Consider the following 20,920-nt stretch of genomic DNA (forward strand, 5'->3'; position numbering starts at 1 on the left):
ACTTAGCTTTTGAGGAGGAAAGAACTTGGCTAAGAAAGCCATGACCAGCTTATCCCAAGAGTTCAGGCTATCTTTAGGTTGAGAGTCCAATCATACTCTAGCTCTGTCTCTTATAGCAAAAGAGAAAAGCATAAGCCTGTAGACCTCGGGATCAACCCCATTGGTCTTAACAGTATCACAGATGTGCAAGAATTCAGTTAAGAATTGAAAAGGATCTTCTGATGGAAGTCCATAAAACTTGCAATTATGTTGCATCAGAGAAACTAATTGAGGATTTAGCTCAAAATTGTTTGCTCCAATGATAGGGATTGAGATGCTTCTTCCATGTAAGTTGGAATTTGGTACAGTAAAGTCACCAAGCATCTTTCTTGCGCCTCCACCATTGTTATTGGGTTCGGCCATGTCTCTTTCTTTTTCAAGATTCTCTTTAAGGTTTTCTCTGGATTGTTGTGCTTTAGCTTCTCTTAGTTTCTTCTTCAGAGTCCTTTCAGGTTCCGGATCAGCTTCAACAAGAATGTTCTTATCCTTGCTCCTGCTCATGTGAAAAAGAAGAGAACAGAAAAGAAGAGGAATCCTCTATGTCACAGTATAAAAATTCCTTTATGTGAGTAGAAGAAAAAAAGAATAGAAGAAGGAGAAGAGAAAAATTCGAATACAAAGGAGAAGAGAGGGTTCGAATTTTAAGATGAAGAGAAGTGTTAGTAAATGAATAAATAAATAAAAAAAGATGAGAGAGAGAGAGAGGGAATTTGAATAATAACTAAAAGAGAGGAAAAATATTTTTGTTTTTATTTTAATTATTAGTTAAAATTCAAAAATTAAGAGAAGAAATAAAATTAAAATCTAAATTTGAAATAATTAGTTAATTAAAAATAATTTTGAAAAAGGGTGAGGAATTTTCAAAAATTAGAGAGAGAAAAGTAGTTAGGTGGTTTTGAAAAAGATAAGAAACAAACAAAAAGTCAATTAGTTAGTTGAAAAATATTTGAAAATCAATTTTGGAAAGATAAGAAGTTAGAAAAGATTTTGAAATTGGTTTTGAAAAAGATATGTTTGAAAAGATATGATTAAAATTTATTTTGAAAAAGAAATTTAGAAAGATTTGATTTTTAAAATTAAAATTAATGACTTGACTAACAAGAAATTACAAGATATGATTCTAGAATTTAAAGATTGAATCTTTCTTAACAAGAAAGTAACAAACTTCAAATTTTTGAATCAATCACATTAATTGTTAGTAAAGTTTTCGAAAATTATGAAATAAAATTAAGAAAAAGATTTTGAAATTAATTTTTAAAATTTTCGAAAATAATAAAAAATGAAAAAGATTTGATTTTTGAAAAAGATTTTGAAAAGATAGGATTTTTGAAATTGAAATCTTGACTTGACTAACAAGAAACAACTTATTTTAAAAATTTTTGACTAAGTCAACCCAAAGATTTCAAAAATTATGAGTAAAATGAAAAAAAGAAGAAAAAAATTTTTATTTTTAAGATTTTATAATTTTTTTGGATTTTTTCGAAAATTATTTTTAGAAAAACGAAAAAAAGAAGAAAAATTTTGAAAGATTTTTGAAAACTTTTTGAAAATAAAATAAAGGAAAATTACCTAATCTGAGTAACAAGATGAACCGTCAGTTGTCCAAACTCGAACAATCCCTGGCAACGATGCCAAAAACTTGGTGCATGAAATTGTGATCTCAATGGCGCCAACAACTTGGTACGCACAATTGTAATATCACTCTTTTTCACAACTTCGCACAACTAACCAGCAAGTGCACTAGGTCGTCCAAGTAATAAACCTTACGTGAGTAAGGGTCGATCCCACGGAGATTGTCGGCTTGAAGCAAGCTATGGTCGTCTTGTAAATCTCAGTCAGGCGGATTCAAATGGTTATGGAGTTTTGATAATTGAAATATAAATAGAACGTAAAGTAAAGATAGAGATACTTATGTAATTCATTAGTGGGAATTTTATATAAGCGTATGGAGATGCATTATTCCTTCTGAATCTCTGCTTTCCTACTGCCTTCATCCAATCCTTCATACTTCTTTCTATGGCAAGCTGTCTGTAGGGCGTTGATGAGCGGATATTTTATACGCTTGTTGGGGGAAATTTCATGTAGATTTTAGCATGTTTTAATTAGTTTTTAATAGAATTTTATTAGTTTTTAAGCAATAATCATATTTCTGGACTTTACTATGAGTTTGTGTGTTTTTCTGTGATTTCAGGTATTTTCTCGCTGAAATTGAGGGAGCTGAGCAAAAATCTGATTTAGGCTGAAAAAGGACTGCTGATACTATTGGATTTTGACCTCCCTGCACTCGGAATGGATTTTTGGAGTTACAGGAGCCCAATTGGTGCACTCTCAATTGGGTTGGAAAGTAGACATCCAGGACTTTCCAGCAATATATAATAGTCCATGCTTTGCATGAAGATAGACGACGTAAACTGGCGTTCAACGCCAGTTCCATGTTGTAGTCTAGCGTCCAGCGCCAGAAACAGGTTACAAGTTGGAGTTCAACGTCAAAAACATGTTACAACCTGGCGTTCAACTCCAGAAACAGCCCATGCACGTGAGAAGCTTAAGTCTCAGCCCCATCACATACCAAGTGGGCCCCAGAAGTGGATTTCTGCACCAATTATCTTAGTTTACTCATTTTCTGTAAACCTAGGTTACTAGTTTAGTATTTAAACAACTTTTAGAGACTTATTTTCTGAAATTTGTACCTTTTGGTAGCATGAGTCTCTAAACCCCATTGTTGGGGGTGAGGAGCTCTGCAGCGTCTCGATGAATTAATGCAATTATTTTTGTTTTCCATTCAAACACGCTTGTTCCTATCTAAGATGTTCATTCGCGCCTAACCATGAAGAAGGTGATGTTCCGTGACACTCATCACCTTCCTCAATCTATGAACGTGTGCCTAACAACCACCTCCGTTCTACATCAGATTGAATGAGTATCTCTTAGATTCCTTAATCAGAATCTTCGTGGTATAAGCTAGAATTGATGGCGGCATTCATGAGAATCCGGAAAGTCTAAACCTTGTCTGTGGTATTCCGAGTAGGATTCAAGGATTGAATGACTGTGATGAGCTTCAAACTCGCAATTGTTGGGCGTGATGACAAACGCAAAAGAATCAATGGATTCTATTCCGACATGATCGAGAACCAACAGATGATTAGCCGTGCTGTGATAGAGCATTTGGACCATTTTCACTGAGAGTATGGGAAGTAGCCATTGACAATGGTGATGCCCTACATACAGCTTGCCATGGAAGGAGCCTTGCAATTTCTGAAAGTAAGAAAGTAGTATGTTACAGAGATTCAGAAGACAAAGCATCTCCAAAACTCCAACATATTCTCCATTATTGCACAATAAGTAATTATTTCACGCTCTTTTATTTTTTAGCAATTCAAACTGATAATTATAATTGATCTCTTGACTAAGAATAATAAAATAACCATAGCTTGCTTCAAGCCAACAATCTCCGTGGGATCGACCCTTACTCACGTAAGGTATTACTTGGACGACCCAGTGCACTTGCTGGTTAGTTGTGCGGATTGCAAAAGTGTGATTGCAATTTCGTGCACCAGGCGTCACCGTTGTCAATGGCTACTTCCCATCCTCTCAGTGAAAAAGTTCCTCTACGGTTTCTCGCATGGCTAATCAGCTGTTGGTTCTTGATCATGTAGGAATAGGATTTACTATCCTTTTGAATCAGATTTTTGCTCAGGTCCCTCAATTTCAGCCAGAAAATACCTGAAATCACAGAAAAATACACAAACTCATAGTAAAGTCTAGAAATGTGAATTTTTCTTAAAAACGAATAAAAATATTCTAAAAACTAACTAAATCATACTAAAAACTTTCTAAAAACAATGTCAAAAAGCGTATAAATTATCCGCTCATCAGAGACACAGGAAAGAAGTTCAAAGTAAGGGGTGAAGAGCTGAGCCCCTATAATCCTCCTCCTTAGAGGAGCTGACCGTCAAGCTAGTGACGATAAAGAAGCACTTGTTGGGAGGCAACCCGATAATTTCGTATCCTTAGTTATTTTTCATAGTAGTAGTTTTCTTACTTATTTGATTTTTATTGAGTTCTTACTAATTTTCTGATCATGCAGCTATTTTAGAACAGGAACCGGATAAAAAAAAGAGAGAGAAAAGGGCACACGACGCGCAAGCATCGCTGACGCATACGCGTCAGATGGGTGTACGTGAAAAATAAATTTGAATAGAGAGTTGCGCGGGAGTGGTGCAAGAATGATGCCTCTAGCACAAACAAATCCACGCGTACGCGTACCCCACGTGTGCGCGTCATTTGTGATTTTCACCATTTACGCGAGCGCGTCAGCGACGCGTACGCGTGACCTGAAAAATCAACGTAAAAGAGTGTTTGGGCAGAAAGTTATGCTGGCTTGGGGTAGGAAGTATGATAGAAGCACAAATTTGGTCACGCGGATGCGTCGCTGACGCGTGCGCATCATTTGACCAAACGGCCATCCACGCGTGTGCGTGCATGACACGAACGCGTCGTATGCCAATATTGGTTCCCTAGCCACGCGAATAGAGAGTTGTGCATGCGCACGGCTGGCTTCGTGCGAATCGCGTAAAACCCATGGCACGCGGATGCGTTCCTGACGCCCACGCGTCATTACGGAAAACTTGCGACCCACGCGTACGCGTCGCCTTCGCCGCACAACTACACTAGTTCGTCGCCCAGTTTTTTTTCTTTCTCTCTCTCCCAATCCTAATTCTCTCTTGTTCTTTTTTCTTTATATTTTTCTTTCCTCTCACTATTTGTTTTTATTTTCATTTCTTCTTTGCTTGAGGACAAGCAAACCTTTAAGTTTGGTGTTGACACTTCGCTTAAGGGTTTTTCTGTTTATTTTTATGGCACTAAGGGAGGTGAATCATCTTCACAAAGGAGCACAACCTGAAGAATAAAACGACCGCTCGGATAGTAAGGTGGTTGAGTTCCTTTTATTTTTTATTCCCTCCCGCTTTTATTATGTTATGTTCCAGTTTCCTGCTACTTTATTTTATTTAATGCATGATCCTTTATTAGTAGAGTCATAGGTTCTAGTTTAGTTCTCTGTTAAGTGCTTTAATTCTGAAAGATGTCTCATGTATTGCCCACTGAGCTTGAAATCAAAAATAAAGAAGAACAAATGTAGTGCATGAGAATTTAATTTTAATTTTTAGAGTGGTCTTATTTAATTAAATGTGGTGGTATTTTCTGTGATTTCTGAATGCATGATATGAACAGTGCATATTTGAATTTGAATCAAGGGATGTTAATGTATAAGGAACAGGAATTTAGAGAATTATTATGACTTCTCTGAAATAAACAAAAATTTAATCCTTAAAGCAAAAGAAACAGCAAAAGAAAAAAATAAATAACTAAATAAATAATAAAAGCAAGGTCAAAGGCTTTGAGCATCAATGATTAGGGAGGTCAGACATGATTAAAAGTTCAAAGAGTTGTTTCCCTAGTCATATGCTTGTGGTGTGATTGTGTCAAGTAATCCTTGAGACAGAACACTTAGAGTCAAGACCAAGTGCGTTTAACAGAGTATGCCAAAGGCTTTGAGCACCACTGTCTGGGAGTAACTGAAAGAAAAATCAGGACTCAAAGAGAGTCCCCCAGTTAAGTGCTTGTGGTGTTTCTGTGTCAAGTAATCCTTGAGACAACATTTAAAGTCACGGCTAGGCTCAAGGTGCAAAGCACCAAAGAAAAATAAATTAAAGAAAATTTTTCTGTGTTTAAGGATTAAACTGAAATATAAAAGATCAGAGAATTCATAATATTATCCGAATTCTAATTCCGAATGACAATGACATCCTTCTGATTCAAAGGAAAGTGAGATGCCAAACCCATTCAGGATTATAGTTATAAACCCCACTATAAAAAGAGACATGAGCTTAATCGAACTCTCAATCTCATGTAAATTCACATCCTAAGCTTATATTAGTTTTGGTTGCTTGAGGACAAGCAACAGTTCAAGTTTGGTGTTGTGATGCGTGAGCATCTTTTCTATCTTTTTCTAGTAAATTTGCATCTAATTTGTTGAGTTTAATCAAGAATTAATTATATTTTAGCCACTATGGATGCTATTTTGAGTTTTGTGCAATACTGTTTATTTTAGGTAGCGTTCGGCTGGATTTGGTGGAGTTTCTGCAGCACAAGAATCGAAAGAGATGGCAGCGAGGAGCGACGTGTACTCGTGACTGACGCGTACGCGTGATTTGGAGCTTTCCACCGCGTGACTGACGCATACGCGTGATTTGAAGATTTGCTCAGCGACGCGTACGCGTGATCGACGCGTCTGCGTAACTCGCAGAAAAGACCATCGACGCGTACGCGTGACATGCGCCACGTGTAGAAAATGCAGAAAAATGTTGGGGCGATTTCTGGGCTGTTTTGACCCAGTTTTCAGCCCAGAAAACACATATTAGAAGCTGCAGAATGGACAAAACAAGTGGTCCCCACCCATGAGCTGAAGACTTGTTAAATAATTCGAATTTAAATTCAAATCTTATTTTTAGGAAAAGATATTATTTTAGTTTTAGATAGATTTTAAATTAATTAGGATTAATTATAAAAGGAATGCCAATAGGGTTATTCCAACACAACATTATTCCATTCCAATTTACAATCCTAGTTTTCTTCTCTGAACCTTGAGCAACTAATCCTTCATTGTTAATGTTAGGAGCTCTGTCTATTTGTATGGATTGATTCGTTTGCTCTTTCTAATTTAATTCATATTTTGATTTATATTTCAATAATTATTTTTGTTCTTTATTCTATGAATTTGGGTGGAACGGAAGTATGACCCATGTTCTCATTGAGTTCTTGTATAACTTGGAAAAGCTCTATACTTGAACAATAGCTTGAAAACATATTATCCTGAATTTCTAATTGTTTGTATTTAACGGGATACGTGATATATAATCCCCTTATTTTTGGATAATTAGGATTCTTGTGGCATATAAACTAGAATTTGATCATCACCTTCTAATTGGAATTAATTGACCAAGGAATTGGCAGTTAATGAATTTTAGAGGAGACTAGGAAGGTCTAAAGAATTAGGGTCTAGTCACATATAGTTTGCCATGAATTAAATCTTGCATGATTAAAATAGTTAGTAAGAAAATCAATCCGGAAAATAGATAACTCTAAAGCCTTAACTGTTTTCTCCCTATTTTATTCCCAACTCATTGCTGCTTGCTTTCTGAAATTCTTAATTTATTGTTTAATGCTCTTTGAATATCAAAACACTCTTTTCTGTTTGTCTAACTAATCCAATCACTTAACCATTATTGATTAGTCCATCAATCCTCGTGGGATGGACCCTTACTCACGTAAGGTATTACTTGGTACGACCCGTGCACTTGTCGGTTAGTTTGTGGGTTATAAAATACCGCACCATTAATCTGACTAAATCGGCGGTATTTTTTTAGTAATAATACTTCTTCCCTATTGCGGCAAACCTTGGCAGGCACACTTCATATTTGTAATATAGGGGCGCAGGATAAATATTTAGAACTACCTTCTGTAGTGCAGAGATCTAAAAAGGTCACTTTTGGGATTATTAAAGATAAAGTTAGAAAGAGGGTGGAAGCAAAAACTACTCTCATTTGGGGGTAGATGATGAGCGGATAATTTATACGCTTTTTGGCATTGTTTTTAGTATGTTTTTAGTATGTTTTAGTTAGTTTTTAGTATATTTTTATTAGTTTTTAGTTAAAATTCACTTCTTTGGACTTTACTATGAGTTTGTGTGTTTTTCTGTGATTTTAGGTATTTTCTGGCTGAAATTGAGGGACCTGAGCAAAAATCTGATTCAGAGGCTGAAAAGGACCGCAGATGCTGTTGGATTCTGACCTCCCTGCACTCGAAGTAGATTTTCTGGAGCTACAGAAGCCCAATTGACGCGCTCTCAACTGCGTTGGAAAGTAGACATCCTGGGCTTTCCAGCAATATTAATAATCCATACTTTGCCCGAGATTTGATGGCCCAAACCAGCATTCCAAATCAGCTCAAAACTGTCCGGCGTTAAACGCCGGAACTGGCACAAGAATGGGAGTTAAACGCCCAAACTGGCACAAAATCTGGCGTTTAACTCCAAGAGAAGTCTCTACACGAAAATGCTTCAATGCTCAGTCCAAGCACACACCAAGTGGGCCCGGAAGTGGATTTTTATGTCATTTACTCATCCTTGTAAATCCTAGGCTACTAGTTCTCTACAAATAGGACCTTTTACTATTGTATTCTCATCGGGGTAGCTATCTTTAGTCTTATGCTATCTTAGATCATAGGGGCTGGCCTCACGGCCATGCCTAGACCTTGTTCTTATGTATTTTCAACGGTGGAGTTTCTACACACCATAGATTAAGGTGTGGAGCTCTGCTGTACCTCGAGTATTAATGCAATTACTATTGTTCTTCTATTCAATTCAGCTTATTCTTGTTCTAAGATATTCATTTGCACCCAAGAACATGATGAATGTGATGATTATATGACACTCATCATCATTCTCACTTATGAACGAGTGCCTGACAACCACTTCTGTTCTACAAGCAAACAAGGCTTGAATGTTTATCTCTTGGATCCCGTAATCGGAATCTTCGTGGTATAAGCTAGAATTGATGGCGGCATTCAAGAGAATCCGGAAGGTCTAAACCTTGTATGTGGTATTCTGAGTAGGATTCAATGATTGAATGACTGTGACGAGCTTCAAACTCCTGAAGGCTGGGCGTTAGTGACAAACGCAAAAGAATCACTGGATTCTATTCCAACCTGATTGAGAACCGACAGATGATTAGTCGTGCCGTGACAGGGTGCGTAGAACATTTTCACTGAGAGGATGGGAGGTAGCCACTGACAACGGTGAAACCCTACATACAGCTTGCCATGGAAAGGAGTAAGAAAGATTGGATGAAGACAGTAGGAAAGCATAAAGACAGAAGGGACAAAGCATCTCCATACGCTTATCTGAAATTTTTACCAATGAATTACATAAGTATCTCTATCTTTATCTTTATGTTTTATTCATCATCCATAACCATTTGAGTCTGCCTGACTGAGATTTACAAGATGACCATAGCTTGCTTCATACCAACAATCTCCGTGGGATCGACCCTTACTCGCGTAAGGTTTATTACTTGGACGACCCAGTGCACTTGCTGGTTAGTTGTGCGAAGTTGTGATAAAGAGTTGAGATTGCAATTGTGCGTTCCATGTTGATGGCGCCATTGATGATCACAATTTCGTGCACCAGTAGACATGTACTTATCAAAGTAGTTGGGAAAGCTATCCCAATCTACAACCTTTTTTGTTTAAACTATCAGATAGTCTTATAATCGAGATCCATGGAATTTTATCTCAGTTTTGGTGGGGATAGAAGAGAGGGGAGAGAAGAATGTCTTGGATAAGTTGGAAAAGTATGACGCGACCCAAGAAGGAGGGGCCTGGGTTTTAAGGACCTGCGATCTTAGAATTTAGCACTTTTGAAAAAGCAATGTTAAAGAATAGCTACCAAACTAAACTTTGTACTTACTATGATGCTGAAAGGAAAGTACTACAGATGCCAATCTATTATGGAGGTAGAAGTGGGAGTAGTACCTTCGTGGGGTTGGAGAAGTGTCTTGAAAGGGCATAAAGTCCTTGAAAAAGGCTTGCTCTGGAAGGTAGGTTCAGGAGAGAATATCCATATTTTTGTAAATCCATGGCTGCCATTCCCTCATTCCATTGTGCTCCTATAGAGTCTGCAATAACAAGGCAAAATGTGAATTGGGTAAAAGAACTCCTAACTCAGAATAAGGAGGGGAATATTCAATTAATAAAGTCTTTGTTTCGTCTAGAAATTGCTTAAAGTATTCTTTCAATTAATATTGAAGAACGAGAGGACCAAATATCCTGGACTTTTCACAAGTCTGGTAATTACGAAATAGCATCAGCATATCAAGTGGCTTACCATTTTTTCCATCCACCAATTGAGTTTTGTCCACCTATAGCTCAATATAGTGATATTTGAAAATACTTGTGAAAAATGAAATTAGCCCCGAATATCAAATTCTTCCTCTGGCTCCATGGAAGACTTCCTGTCTTGTTGAATCTTCAACGGTGAATTTCTTTAATTTCTGCAATTTGCCTCCGGCGTCAGGTAGAGGAGGAATCTATTATGCACTACTTATTCACCTGTAATAAGGAAAAAAAATATGGTTCAGAAGCCCATTTGCAGGTGTGACGGCATGAAGAGAGGAAGAGAAACTCTATCGGTGCTAGAGGAGGAAAAATACTTACCTATCGAGGAATGGAGGTGACTAACAAAACTTACTCCTGGATGGAATTATGTGCTGGAATATTTGGAGAGCTCAAAACTGCTTGGCCTTTGAACATGAAGAAACTCCATCGGAAGAGACAAAATGAGCTTCTCGAAGATTATTAATGGAAGCGGTGAATATCCACTCAATTCCCTTCTAGTAAAACATTTGGGGTTAAAGCCCTCTTTTTAGATTTTGTGTCCTTTCATTATGCCTCTTTTATAATTCTTTTCTTTTATTATTTCTCTTTATAACTCAATACAAGAGTTGTTTGGGAGATTCTCACTCTCTTTTCTTTTATCCTTAATAGACCCATTATATTCCTTTAGTTATGAAATGAATACCTTTTGTCTTTGAAAAAAAAAACTAATATTCAAAAATTCAATTTTAAATATATAAATCTATTTTAAACCCTTAAACACTAACACATATGAAAAACTCCTAAAATCCCAAAACACACCTCAAATCCTAAATCAGCAAAACATATCAGAGGAATCTTCGTCGCAAGCTCCTCATCCTCATCGCCGCATCCTCCTCCGCATCACGCTCATCATCCTTAGCTTGTCGCCGCATCCTCCTCCGCGCTGCCTTCTTCCTCATTGCTGCTTCTTCCTTTGCGCCGCGCTCATCTTCGTCACTGCACTCCTCCTCATTGCCACTTTCTCCGAGCTGAAAATGCGTCTCAAGTATTTGGATGTATTTGTGTTGATAAAATTTTTTATTGCATTATTTTGTTTGATTTGGGATTTGTTACCTCTTCAAATTCTCTAGATTATTATAATGCTTGGTCTCTCCTTTCTTTTTTTTTCTGTTTAATAAAAAATTCTATCTTTTTAATTTATACATAATGTTAAATGTGTCTATGGTTCTTTTTATGTGTTTGTGTTGATAGTTTTCTTTTTTTTTTTTTTTTGCACGCCTCTGTTTAATTTGGATTTTGTATTAATATAATTTAAAAGTATTTATGTTATTCATTTAATTTTGGATGTGTTTACAGTAAAAATTTTATTTTTAATCTTATGTTGTGAACATTGAATTTTGAGTGCAAAAATCAAAATTTTATTGTTTAAAATGTTTTCTGTCTTTTTCTTATGAAAATGTGAACGGATGTGTCAATCAATTATTTATTATACAATTTTATAAATTTAAGTGTGTAAATAACTCATTTGAATATGAGTTTTGAATATATTGATAAAATACTTAATATATATTTTTATAATTTTAAATGTGTATTTTAATTTTTTTTATATCCAACATATAGTCTAAAATTATAATGTCAATTAAAAAACGTATTTGTACTAGTCTAAAGAAAGAAAAAGCAGTAATTAACAAGGCTTTTATAAACAAGAGGTTCAGAGACTTTACAATAAGAAGACAAAAATTAGAAGAAATAGTAACGTGAAAAAGTTGAAAGAGAAAAGACTCAAAGAGTGCTGTACGTGTGATAATGGTGTGTAGACCAGATGAGAGAAGGAAAAAAAAAGTAACTTCTTTATTTTTATAGAGTAAGTTAGAGAGATTTTAGATGATAAAATTTAAATTAAATCTGATTAACTATGTGCTTACCTAAAAACTTAGATTGACTCAATTAAAAAATAAATAAATAATATTATTAAATTAAAAAGATGACTAAAGGTTACATTTTAAAAGATAGGTAGTATTTTTTTTATATAATAAGAATAAGTGCGTAAATTATTAGAAAAAGAATATTTTTAATATTCTTTTTATTTTTTAGTATATTTAATAAATTTTAATAAAAAAATAAAAGTACTAAAAAATTAAAAAATATTTTTTAAAAAACAAATTTTTAATTTTTAAAAAAACTTATATCTAAAACAAAAATATTTTTAACATAATAAATAAATTAAAAAAATATTTTTATATTGTCAGGTTAAGCTTTAAAATAGTTCTTACTTCTTAGGATTGACGTTGTGTACTAAAATCGTTCCTAAAACTTTAATTGCACTTATCAATCTTTAAGATTGACAAAAATGGACTATATTAGCCCCTGACCCATTTTATGTTAACGGCGTCCTAACGGGATTTAATGATGTGGACCGTTAGTAACATGTGTCACTTTATGGTTTTGACACGTGTAATTGTATGATGACAGATCAATTAGTAACATGTGACATATTGGCATGAGCGATTGTGCCGCGTATTGCAACATTATTCGTCCACGTGTCATCTGCTATATCATTCTAAATGAACCAAATTGGTATGTGACTTTACATTAAGTGGTTTATTAGTTCTTGAAATTGAATGTCGTGCATCAAATTAGTCTCTTAACCAGTTTTTTCTATTGTTTTTTGTAAATTCAAAATTTTTAATATCTTTGGTTGCACTAATTTCAATTCTATTTTTTCACATGTCATTTAAATACAAGTGTTTTTATCTAAAAAAATATTTTTAACATAATAAATAAACAAAAAAGTCTTTTATATTGTTGCACCCAATCATAATTGCTGAATAAAAAGATATTTTAATATAAAATATCCAAACATAAAATTAATTTTACTTTTTAAAAAGATCTCTTAAAAAATTCTTCTTGTAAAAGCTTACTCAAACAAGTCATAAATCATTTTAGAGGTATTACTTATTTAAAATTTAGAATTTATGGTATAAAAAAGTTATGTTATTAAAATAAAATTTTAACATTTTATAAAATTAATCTAATAAAATTTAATTTTTCTTTTTAAGAGTTTCTAATCATAATTTTGTTTGGTAAAAAAATTTTAATCAAGTTTCTATAATTTACACATTCCTAATCACATCTTATGCTACATAAATATTTTTCATTTAGGTTCTATAGTTTAAAAATTTTGAAATAGAATTCCTACATCAAATGACAAATCTTCTTTTTTTTGTCTGCTTTGATATTTTGATATAATATAGGGATTTGATTATAAATATTTCAAATTATGAGAAAATTATTAAAATTTTCTGTAAATTGTAGAAACTTAATTGAAAACTCTTAAACTATAAAAAAACGTAATTGAAAACATCTGCACATACAAAATATTAAAATAATAAATCCTATTTATAATTTAAGTAAATTATTAATTAAATCTTCTAATTATTATACCCTTTTCTTTTGATTGTGTGACAAAATAATCAATTTTTATGGGACAATAGTAAAATTTAGTTTGTGATTTAATGTATACTCTTTTTCCCCTCCACATTTATGAAATTTGGATTGCTTTGAGAAGCTGATACGGGTGATAAATGTGAATACGTAACTACATTAAGACTTAGTTTGGTAAAAATTTAAAAAAAAATTGCTAAATTCCTTGTTTTGCATATAGTAAATAAAAAAGATCATTTGTTTGTATTTGCATTTTACAATTTTAAAAATAAAAATATTTTTAAAAGCATCTAAGAACCTTTTAAAATTCACTTATATTTATCAAAAATTTCAAAAATCTAATATAACCTCATACATTAATTAATATCCAAATTTAATTCTTACATTGATGTCTATTATAATATTTTAAATTTTAAAAACTATTTTACCAAACATACTTATTGTAACTTATACTTAGTAAAAGTCATTTTTAATTTAGTTTACCAAACTTAGATGTTACAACTTTTAAAAAATAAAAATTTTGCCAAACCAATCATAAGCCGCTTTTGATTTTTTATATGGAGAAGAGAATGTAGTAATACAACAATGTGGAGAAGAGAGATATTTTACATATATATGATGTTAGCAGAAAACGGACCCTCCGTTTTCAGTTTGAAAAAAAATAAAAAAAGTTAAAATTACAATACGGACGGTCCGATTTGTAATTTCAACAATAAAAAAAATTTTAATGTTGAAATCGGACCGTCCGATTTTCATTTCAACAAATTAAAAAAAATAAAAAATACAAATCGGACCCTCCGATTTCGTGTTTATTTTATTCTTCAAGCAAATCGGACGGTCCGATTTATAGTTTATTTTTTTATCAAACAAATCGGACCGTCCGATTTGAATAAAACACCATATAAAAAAAAAACACCTAATTTTCCCATAACAATGTATTACACCTATATTTAGCCAATATAAAAAAAAAATTAGCCAACATAAGCACTACACTTGCAAATCAATTTCAAATGCTAAAAAATAATTTTTAAAAAAAAGGGAGGGGGAGAAAGGGTTTGCAACTACATAGTCACAATTTCCTTTTCCTCGTTTGTTTTCAGCCTTTTTGACAAGGTCTAATCCATTACGCTGCATTTCTGTAAGTACCAGCAACATCACAAGCATATACAATTATACACCAAAGTAAATTCATTTTATGAACTAGAATCCGAAAGCTAATCAAATTTCCACGAGAAGAGAAAGTTCGAAACAGATCAAGCGATGTTAGCTCGCGTGACTAGTAGAATTATGGCTGCTGAAAAATACAGAAATATTAATCTCATCACAAGGCACTGGCAGCAATATTATACAATCCTTTGATGGCCATTGCTATCATGAAGTGGTATTTTGATATTTCATCAGAAGAAAATGAAAAAGTGACGCGGGGTATTATTTTTGAATTGGTCAAATTTACACCAGGTTGCCACTCTCATTGGTCAAATCATAAAACTTTTTATCATGAAGCACTATTATTCTACTTAATGTGAGAATTCACCTGTCTTGTAACTGAACTGAACTGAACTTTAACTGTATGGCATCGCAGTGCTTTATGTAGTCACATCACGGCGGCAACTGCAGTCGTTTCATGTGCCTTTTACTGCAATTCTCAGCATTTCCAAAACAACAGCAACAGGAAAGTGGCAGCATGCCTTGCGGTATTGGAGTCATCAGTTGGATCAGCATAGGTAGTAAAAACATCTCTTTTAAAAATTGAATCAATCATAAGAATCTAGTTTGACCTAAAGACAACATGACATTGAATAATAAGCTCATACCTTCAGGCAAGAAGGGTCGGCTCCTTGACCAAGCATTCATGATAGTAAGTTGTTTCTTCCCAGTGTCCCATAAGGACATTGCTCAGCAGCAGCAGCAGCAACCACCTTTTTCCACTAGGGGCAGTCAACTACACCAAAATATAACACCACAGTGCCCTTTTATAAATCATATATGAGTTTATACCATTTATATTTAAATCTCTTTTAGATGCATTAGGATGTTTAAAGTGCATAGGCACACAAACAGAACAACAAAAGCAGAATAAAATGTTTACATTAGGATACAACTAAAAACTAACCATTTTGCAGCAAGAAACTACCTCCTTATCCACACCTGAATGATTTTGGTCCATTAATCATGAAATCACTAATCATGCAAAAAATTCTCTTACATAGCCTCTGCAACCTTCTCCATAGTCCATAATATCAAAATGACCTCTTCTCCTCACAACTCTCCAAGAACGGAATCACCCAATCTCCTTCTCTTTTAACTCCTTCATTCGCTTTACATACCACACTGTTACCCCCTTTACTCGATTCATCAAAATCTACCATTTGTTTTGTCTTCCTATGCCGCAACAACACAAGCTCCAACATGTTCCTCCGAGCAGTGTAAACAGGATTAGGCTCAATCAAACTCCCCTTCCTATATACCTCCCTAAGAATAACAGTCTGAGTTTTCCCCTTTGTGGATATGTAGAATATCCCAGGGTGCTTCAGCAACAACTCGCGCAGATTAACCTCAATTGCGAAATCCCTACGAAAATGCACCAAATGATCAACATGAACCATCTTCTCGACAGTCATGCTCAAAAGCTCGTGAAGAACAGCAACAGCTCTCTTCTCATACCGATCAATACTGCCCGAGTTTCTAACCCTTATGGCCTCTTTGCTCTCATAAGGCTTAGTATAAGGAAGCCTCTGCCAATTCTTCAATCTCTCTCTAAATCCTTTCTCAATCTTGAAACCTGTTGGGAGGTTAATTGGGAATGCAAACTTTGTCTCAAACTCACTCAACCATTTTTCAGTGTATTCTTTTTCCCTCCATTTCTCAACTTCAGCAACAACCCCAAATTCACCATTTTCACAAACCAATTCCACAACCTCCAAGCCAACCAACCTGAAGTCATCACTATGCTTTCCCAAAATTGAGTCTCGGAAATCATCAGGCAAACTAAGTTCCCTTTTAATCATCCTCAAAGCATGAACACGAAGTGTGCCATTCACTGACATCATAAGAAGCTTCTTCACCCTCTTCACAACCTCCAACTCATTGTTCCTCACAACAACACGTTCCATTAGGACCAGCTCCTTCATCTTCCTTGTGACCCTGCAACACGGGTTCTTCCTTACGGGGTGAAGGAACACCTCGAAAATGTGTGGGTACTTGCGGAGGAAGGAGCCAATAGGGATGTTGAGTCCGAGGATGTTCCTCCAGCGGGACATGAGCTGCAGGGAAACGAAGGTTCCACGCTTCCGGGAAGACATGAAGGTGTGGATTCCAAGGATGAGTCTGAGCTTGGACATGCAGGATACAAGGTTATCGAGGTGAGTGTCTCGAACCCTGTCTTCTAAACGGGTTTGTGCAGAGATCGTTGGTTTCTTCCATCTTCTTTGGAGAAAGACGAAAGGGGTGAAAGGGTGAGAGTTTTGGTGTCTAAAGAAGCTTGACAACAGGTTCATGTCCTTTATTTAAGCGATGGAATTTGAAATAGCAAAATGGCTTGCAATGATGCTTCTTACTTTGGTACTTAGCTTGTGATGGCCTTCCCTCGAGTGTCGCAAACAAACTAAGAAAATCCCAATGAATGTAGGAGAAAATAAGAATTGCAATCATATTTCACCAGACTCAGAATTAAAATACCAAACTGAGGATATAGTTAATGATTGATAAAAAGTCACAAAAGACATTAGGTTGGGGTGCCAATGAAAATTTTATCAACAGCAAAACACCTGAATTTGGAACAGAGCCAAAACTTAAAACAGATGGTGAATATCATTAGCAACACAGGTATAATGAATTTGAGGCATAATTAAAATCAAAATCCTTATCCAAAAGGACTGTAAGGCGAGAGTTGAATATGACTATATGAGGCATCATGAATGGATTCTAGAGTATTACTAGAAACACAATGTTAGACCTAATCAAAACTAACTACTAAATCTACCAATTAACAAACAAATGAAAAACCTAAATTTCAAAACTAACTACAAAATCAGCCAACAAACTACCTAATTAAAATAATAAATTTTAAAACTAACTACTAAATCGTCTAATAAACTACCTGATTAAAAACCTAAATTTAAAAACTAACAAATCAGCCACTTAAACCAATTCTACTTATCTAAAATTTAAAAACCTAAATCAACTAATTACTATTAATAAATTAATTAATTATGTAAAGAAAAGCTGAAGATTGAACTCACTGGAGTGAAGACAGGGAAGTAGGAACTCACCACTCACAGCGAGTAGCAACTAGAGGCGGGATGACGACGGGACCGGCGAGCAGAGGACGGTGAAAGGATGAGAAGATGAAGAACAGACACCGGCGCTGTGAACCAAAAGCGACGACGACGTGAATGAGCGAGCAGAGATGCCTGCCTGTGCCTTTGCATAGTTGTCAGAACCAAATGGTTAATGTCAAATTACTAGATTATTGATTCGACAAGTTAAACCGATTAACTTGATTTTATTTAAATACAAATATAAAATAGTCAATTTATAAATATTAAATTTATAATAATAAAAAATATATATTTTTACTAATATACAGTAACAGTAATTAATTATTAATTTTTAAAAATAATTAATAAAAAATTTCATTTTACATTAAATTTACATTAAAACAATTAAATAAGAGCAACAATCAAATATTAAACTTGAATTAAAAAAAACTTACATTAAAATAGCATCAATCAATTATTGAGCTTACCTTAAAACAGCAATAATCAAGTATTAAAACTAAAATTCTGACTTGTCATCAAACACTCTAAGTATTAATTTATTGGTTTATTAGTTCAACTAAAAAAATTATTTTATAATAAAATAATAAATAAATTATAAATAAAAATTATAAAATATAATTATAATCTAAATATCTAATATAAACATTAGCATAGAGCTAAATTTTAAAATGGTCCCTAAAATTGGTATGTGCATTAAAATCGTTCCTGAGATTTCAATTACATCAATTATATCCTTGAGATCGACAAAAATGCACAATGTTAGTCCCTTACCTATCTTTTATCAACGATGTGATGACATGACTTGATGACGTAGGATGTTAGTGACACGTGTCACTCCATAATTTAGCCATGTGTAATGGTATAATGATGTGTTGACCAGTGAAACATGGCATACTGACGTGGATGGTTGTGTCACGTGTCACAGTGTTATTTGGCCACGTGTCCCAACAGTATTCGTCCTTGTGTCATCATTATAGATGCACCTAGTCTCTCACTTTAAGTTAAATGATTAATTTTAGTCTCTAAAATTGAATGTCATGCACCAAACTAGTCTCATCACTAGTTTTTTCTCTTTTTTTTCTATAAATTCAAAATTCTCAATATCTTTGAATCCATTAATTTCAATTCTATTTTTTTACATATTTCTTAAATACAAGTGCTTTTATAAAATATTTTTTTCTCTCGCGGATATTCGTAACCGCCGTCTTTGAGTTGACATAAAGATATTTCAAGCACCCCCACTACCATCTCCAACCTCTTTCGTCTAGACTGAAGAGGTCGGAGATGGTAATAAGGGTGCTTGAAGTGCCTTTAGTCTAGCCCATTTACACACAATAGAAACGTGTATTTCATAAAAACCGAAAAAAATGTATATTTTAATTCTTAATTTATTGTAAAAAACACAATTTTTTTAAAAAAAAAGTGTTTAATCAATCATATAATTCTTTTTTAAAATAACATACTTATATATTACAAAATTTAGTTATTATAGAAAAAATTACTAAAATCTTAAAAATTTTTAAAAAAACACTTGTATTTAAACGATATGTGAAAAAGTAGAATTGAAATTAGTGCATCCAAGATATTGAAAATTTTAAATTTTTTAAAAAATGAGAAAAAATTAGTGAAGGGACTAGTTTGGTGCACGACATTCAATTTCAGGGACTAAAATGAGTCACTTAATACAAAGTGAGGGACTAATTTGGTGCATCTATGATGATGACATAATAGATGACACATGGACGAATATTGTTGCAACACGTGACTAAATAGCATTGTGAAATGTGGCACAACTATCCACATTAACATGCCACGTGTCACTGGTCAACACATCATCATACCATTACATATTGCCAAATCATGGAGTAACACGTGTCACTAACAGCCCACGTCATCAAGCCATGTCATCACGTCGTTATTGAAAAATGGGTCAGGAATTAATGTGGTGCATTTTTCTCAGCAAGTAAACATAGTAGTTTAGGTATGTAACATGTGTAACACATAGTTATTAAAATTGGACTAGATCGACCAGTTTGACCAAAAAACTAGTGAACCGGATCCTATATTGGTTCGGTCTAATGATTGGACCGCATCAGACAAAGAATCGGTGCGAATCGATAAAAGCTGGTCCAACCGAACTGCTTGAGTTTCAAAATTTCCTCACAATGAAAGAGATGGAGTTCAAACCTCCCCTCCTCAACGAGAGAAATTGTAGTCACAACCACCAGGGCTGTCTTGTTTGTTATTAATATATGTGTTGTGTAAATTAAAATACATATGATATCTTTCAGCAAATAATTTATATCTATTTAATTTATTTTAATTTTAATTATACTCACTTATTTTTTATTTTCATAATTATATAATATCTATTAATATTATTTTCAGTGAATACTCATAGTATATAATAGTATAATAGACATAAACTAATTAATAAATTATTAAAATTCGAAAATAATAGTTATTTTAATATAAAAAGAAAATAAAAAAATTTATGATAGAGTAAAATTAACAAAATACTTATTGTTCCTGTTCCATATTATTTTAGAATAGCTAAATATTTTTAAAATGTTAGTGAAAATATGTATTTTAAATTTTTGACTATATTTTGTTTTTTATTTACATAGGATCGGATCAACCGGTTCAACTGGTGATCTACCGATTGAACCAATAATCTAGTAACCCAGTAACTTAATCGGTTCGATCACCAGTTCGATTTTGATCAGTATAGTATAACATAATAGTTTAGTATTTGAGTTAAATCTCAAAGTGGTCTCTGAACTTGCACTCGAGCCTCAAAGTCTTCCCTAAACTTGCATTGGCCCCAATATTGTCCCCGAATTTAACAAAGGTGACTCACGGTCGTGAAGCATTTTCCGAAGAATATTCCCAAACGGCGTGATGACGTGTATGGAGAGGCATCACGTTGGAATGGCAACAGCTATCTGACGTGGCTGTTATCATTTTTTAACTCAATTTAGTCCCTGAATTATTTTATAACCCTAATTCCCAATTTATTATTAGAAACTACTATGTTTCTTCTTCGCTACTCTCCGTCGTCTTCTCTACCATTGTTGAGCTGCCATTCCATATGATAATATGCAGCTTATACTAATTGTTTCCAAATTTGTTTGTGTCAAACTAAACACCATCAAAAGGTAACACAAAGTATATAACTTACAATCCAAAACACATACACTTGACACATGGATCTAAGAAAGCAT

The 20,920-nt window shown here is 33.9% G+C and overlaps 1 protein-coding gene across 7 annotated transcripts; it reads right to left on the reverse strand.

Moving 5' to 3' along the window:
* Positions 1 to 14,658: 14,658 nt before the first annotated feature.
* On the reverse strand, positions 14,659 to 17,899 carry LOC112696793 (protein ROOT PRIMORDIUM DEFECTIVE 1). Of its 7 annotated transcripts, none has more exons than XM_025749664.2 (4): positions 17,688 to 17,899; positions 15,530 to 17,020; positions 15,231 to 15,358; positions 14,659 to 15,104 (listed from the first exon to the last, which is right to left on the reverse strand). In XM_025749664.2, exon 2 carries the CDS (start codon positions 16,911 to 16,913, stop codon positions 15,657 to 15,659), a length of 1,257 nt encoding a protein of 418 aa, XP_025605449.1. In that variant the 5' UTR covers positions 16,914 to 17,020; positions 17,688 to 17,899; the 3' UTR covers positions 14,659 to 15,104; positions 15,231 to 15,358; positions 15,530 to 15,656. The 7 variants fall into 7 exon arrangements, with proteins under 7 accessions (XP_025605449.1, XP_072053299.1, XP_025605451.1 ...); XM_072197198.1 differs by having other exon boundaries at positions 14,659 to 15,052; positions 17,688 to 17,898; XM_025749666.2 differs by having other exon boundaries at positions 14,659 to 15,155; positions 17,688 to 17,898.
* Positions 17,900 to 20,920: the final 3,021 nt, after the last annotated feature.

The sequence above is a fragment of the Arachis hypogaea genome, chromosome 6 (genome assembly GCF_003086295.3).
Source record: "Arachis hypogaea cultivar Tifrunner chromosome 6, arahy.Tifrunner.gnm2.J5K5, whole genome shotgun sequence".
In the NCBI taxonomy this organism is placed as follows: Eukaryota; Viridiplantae; Streptophyta; class Magnoliopsida; order Fabales; family Fabaceae; genus Arachis; species Arachis hypogaea.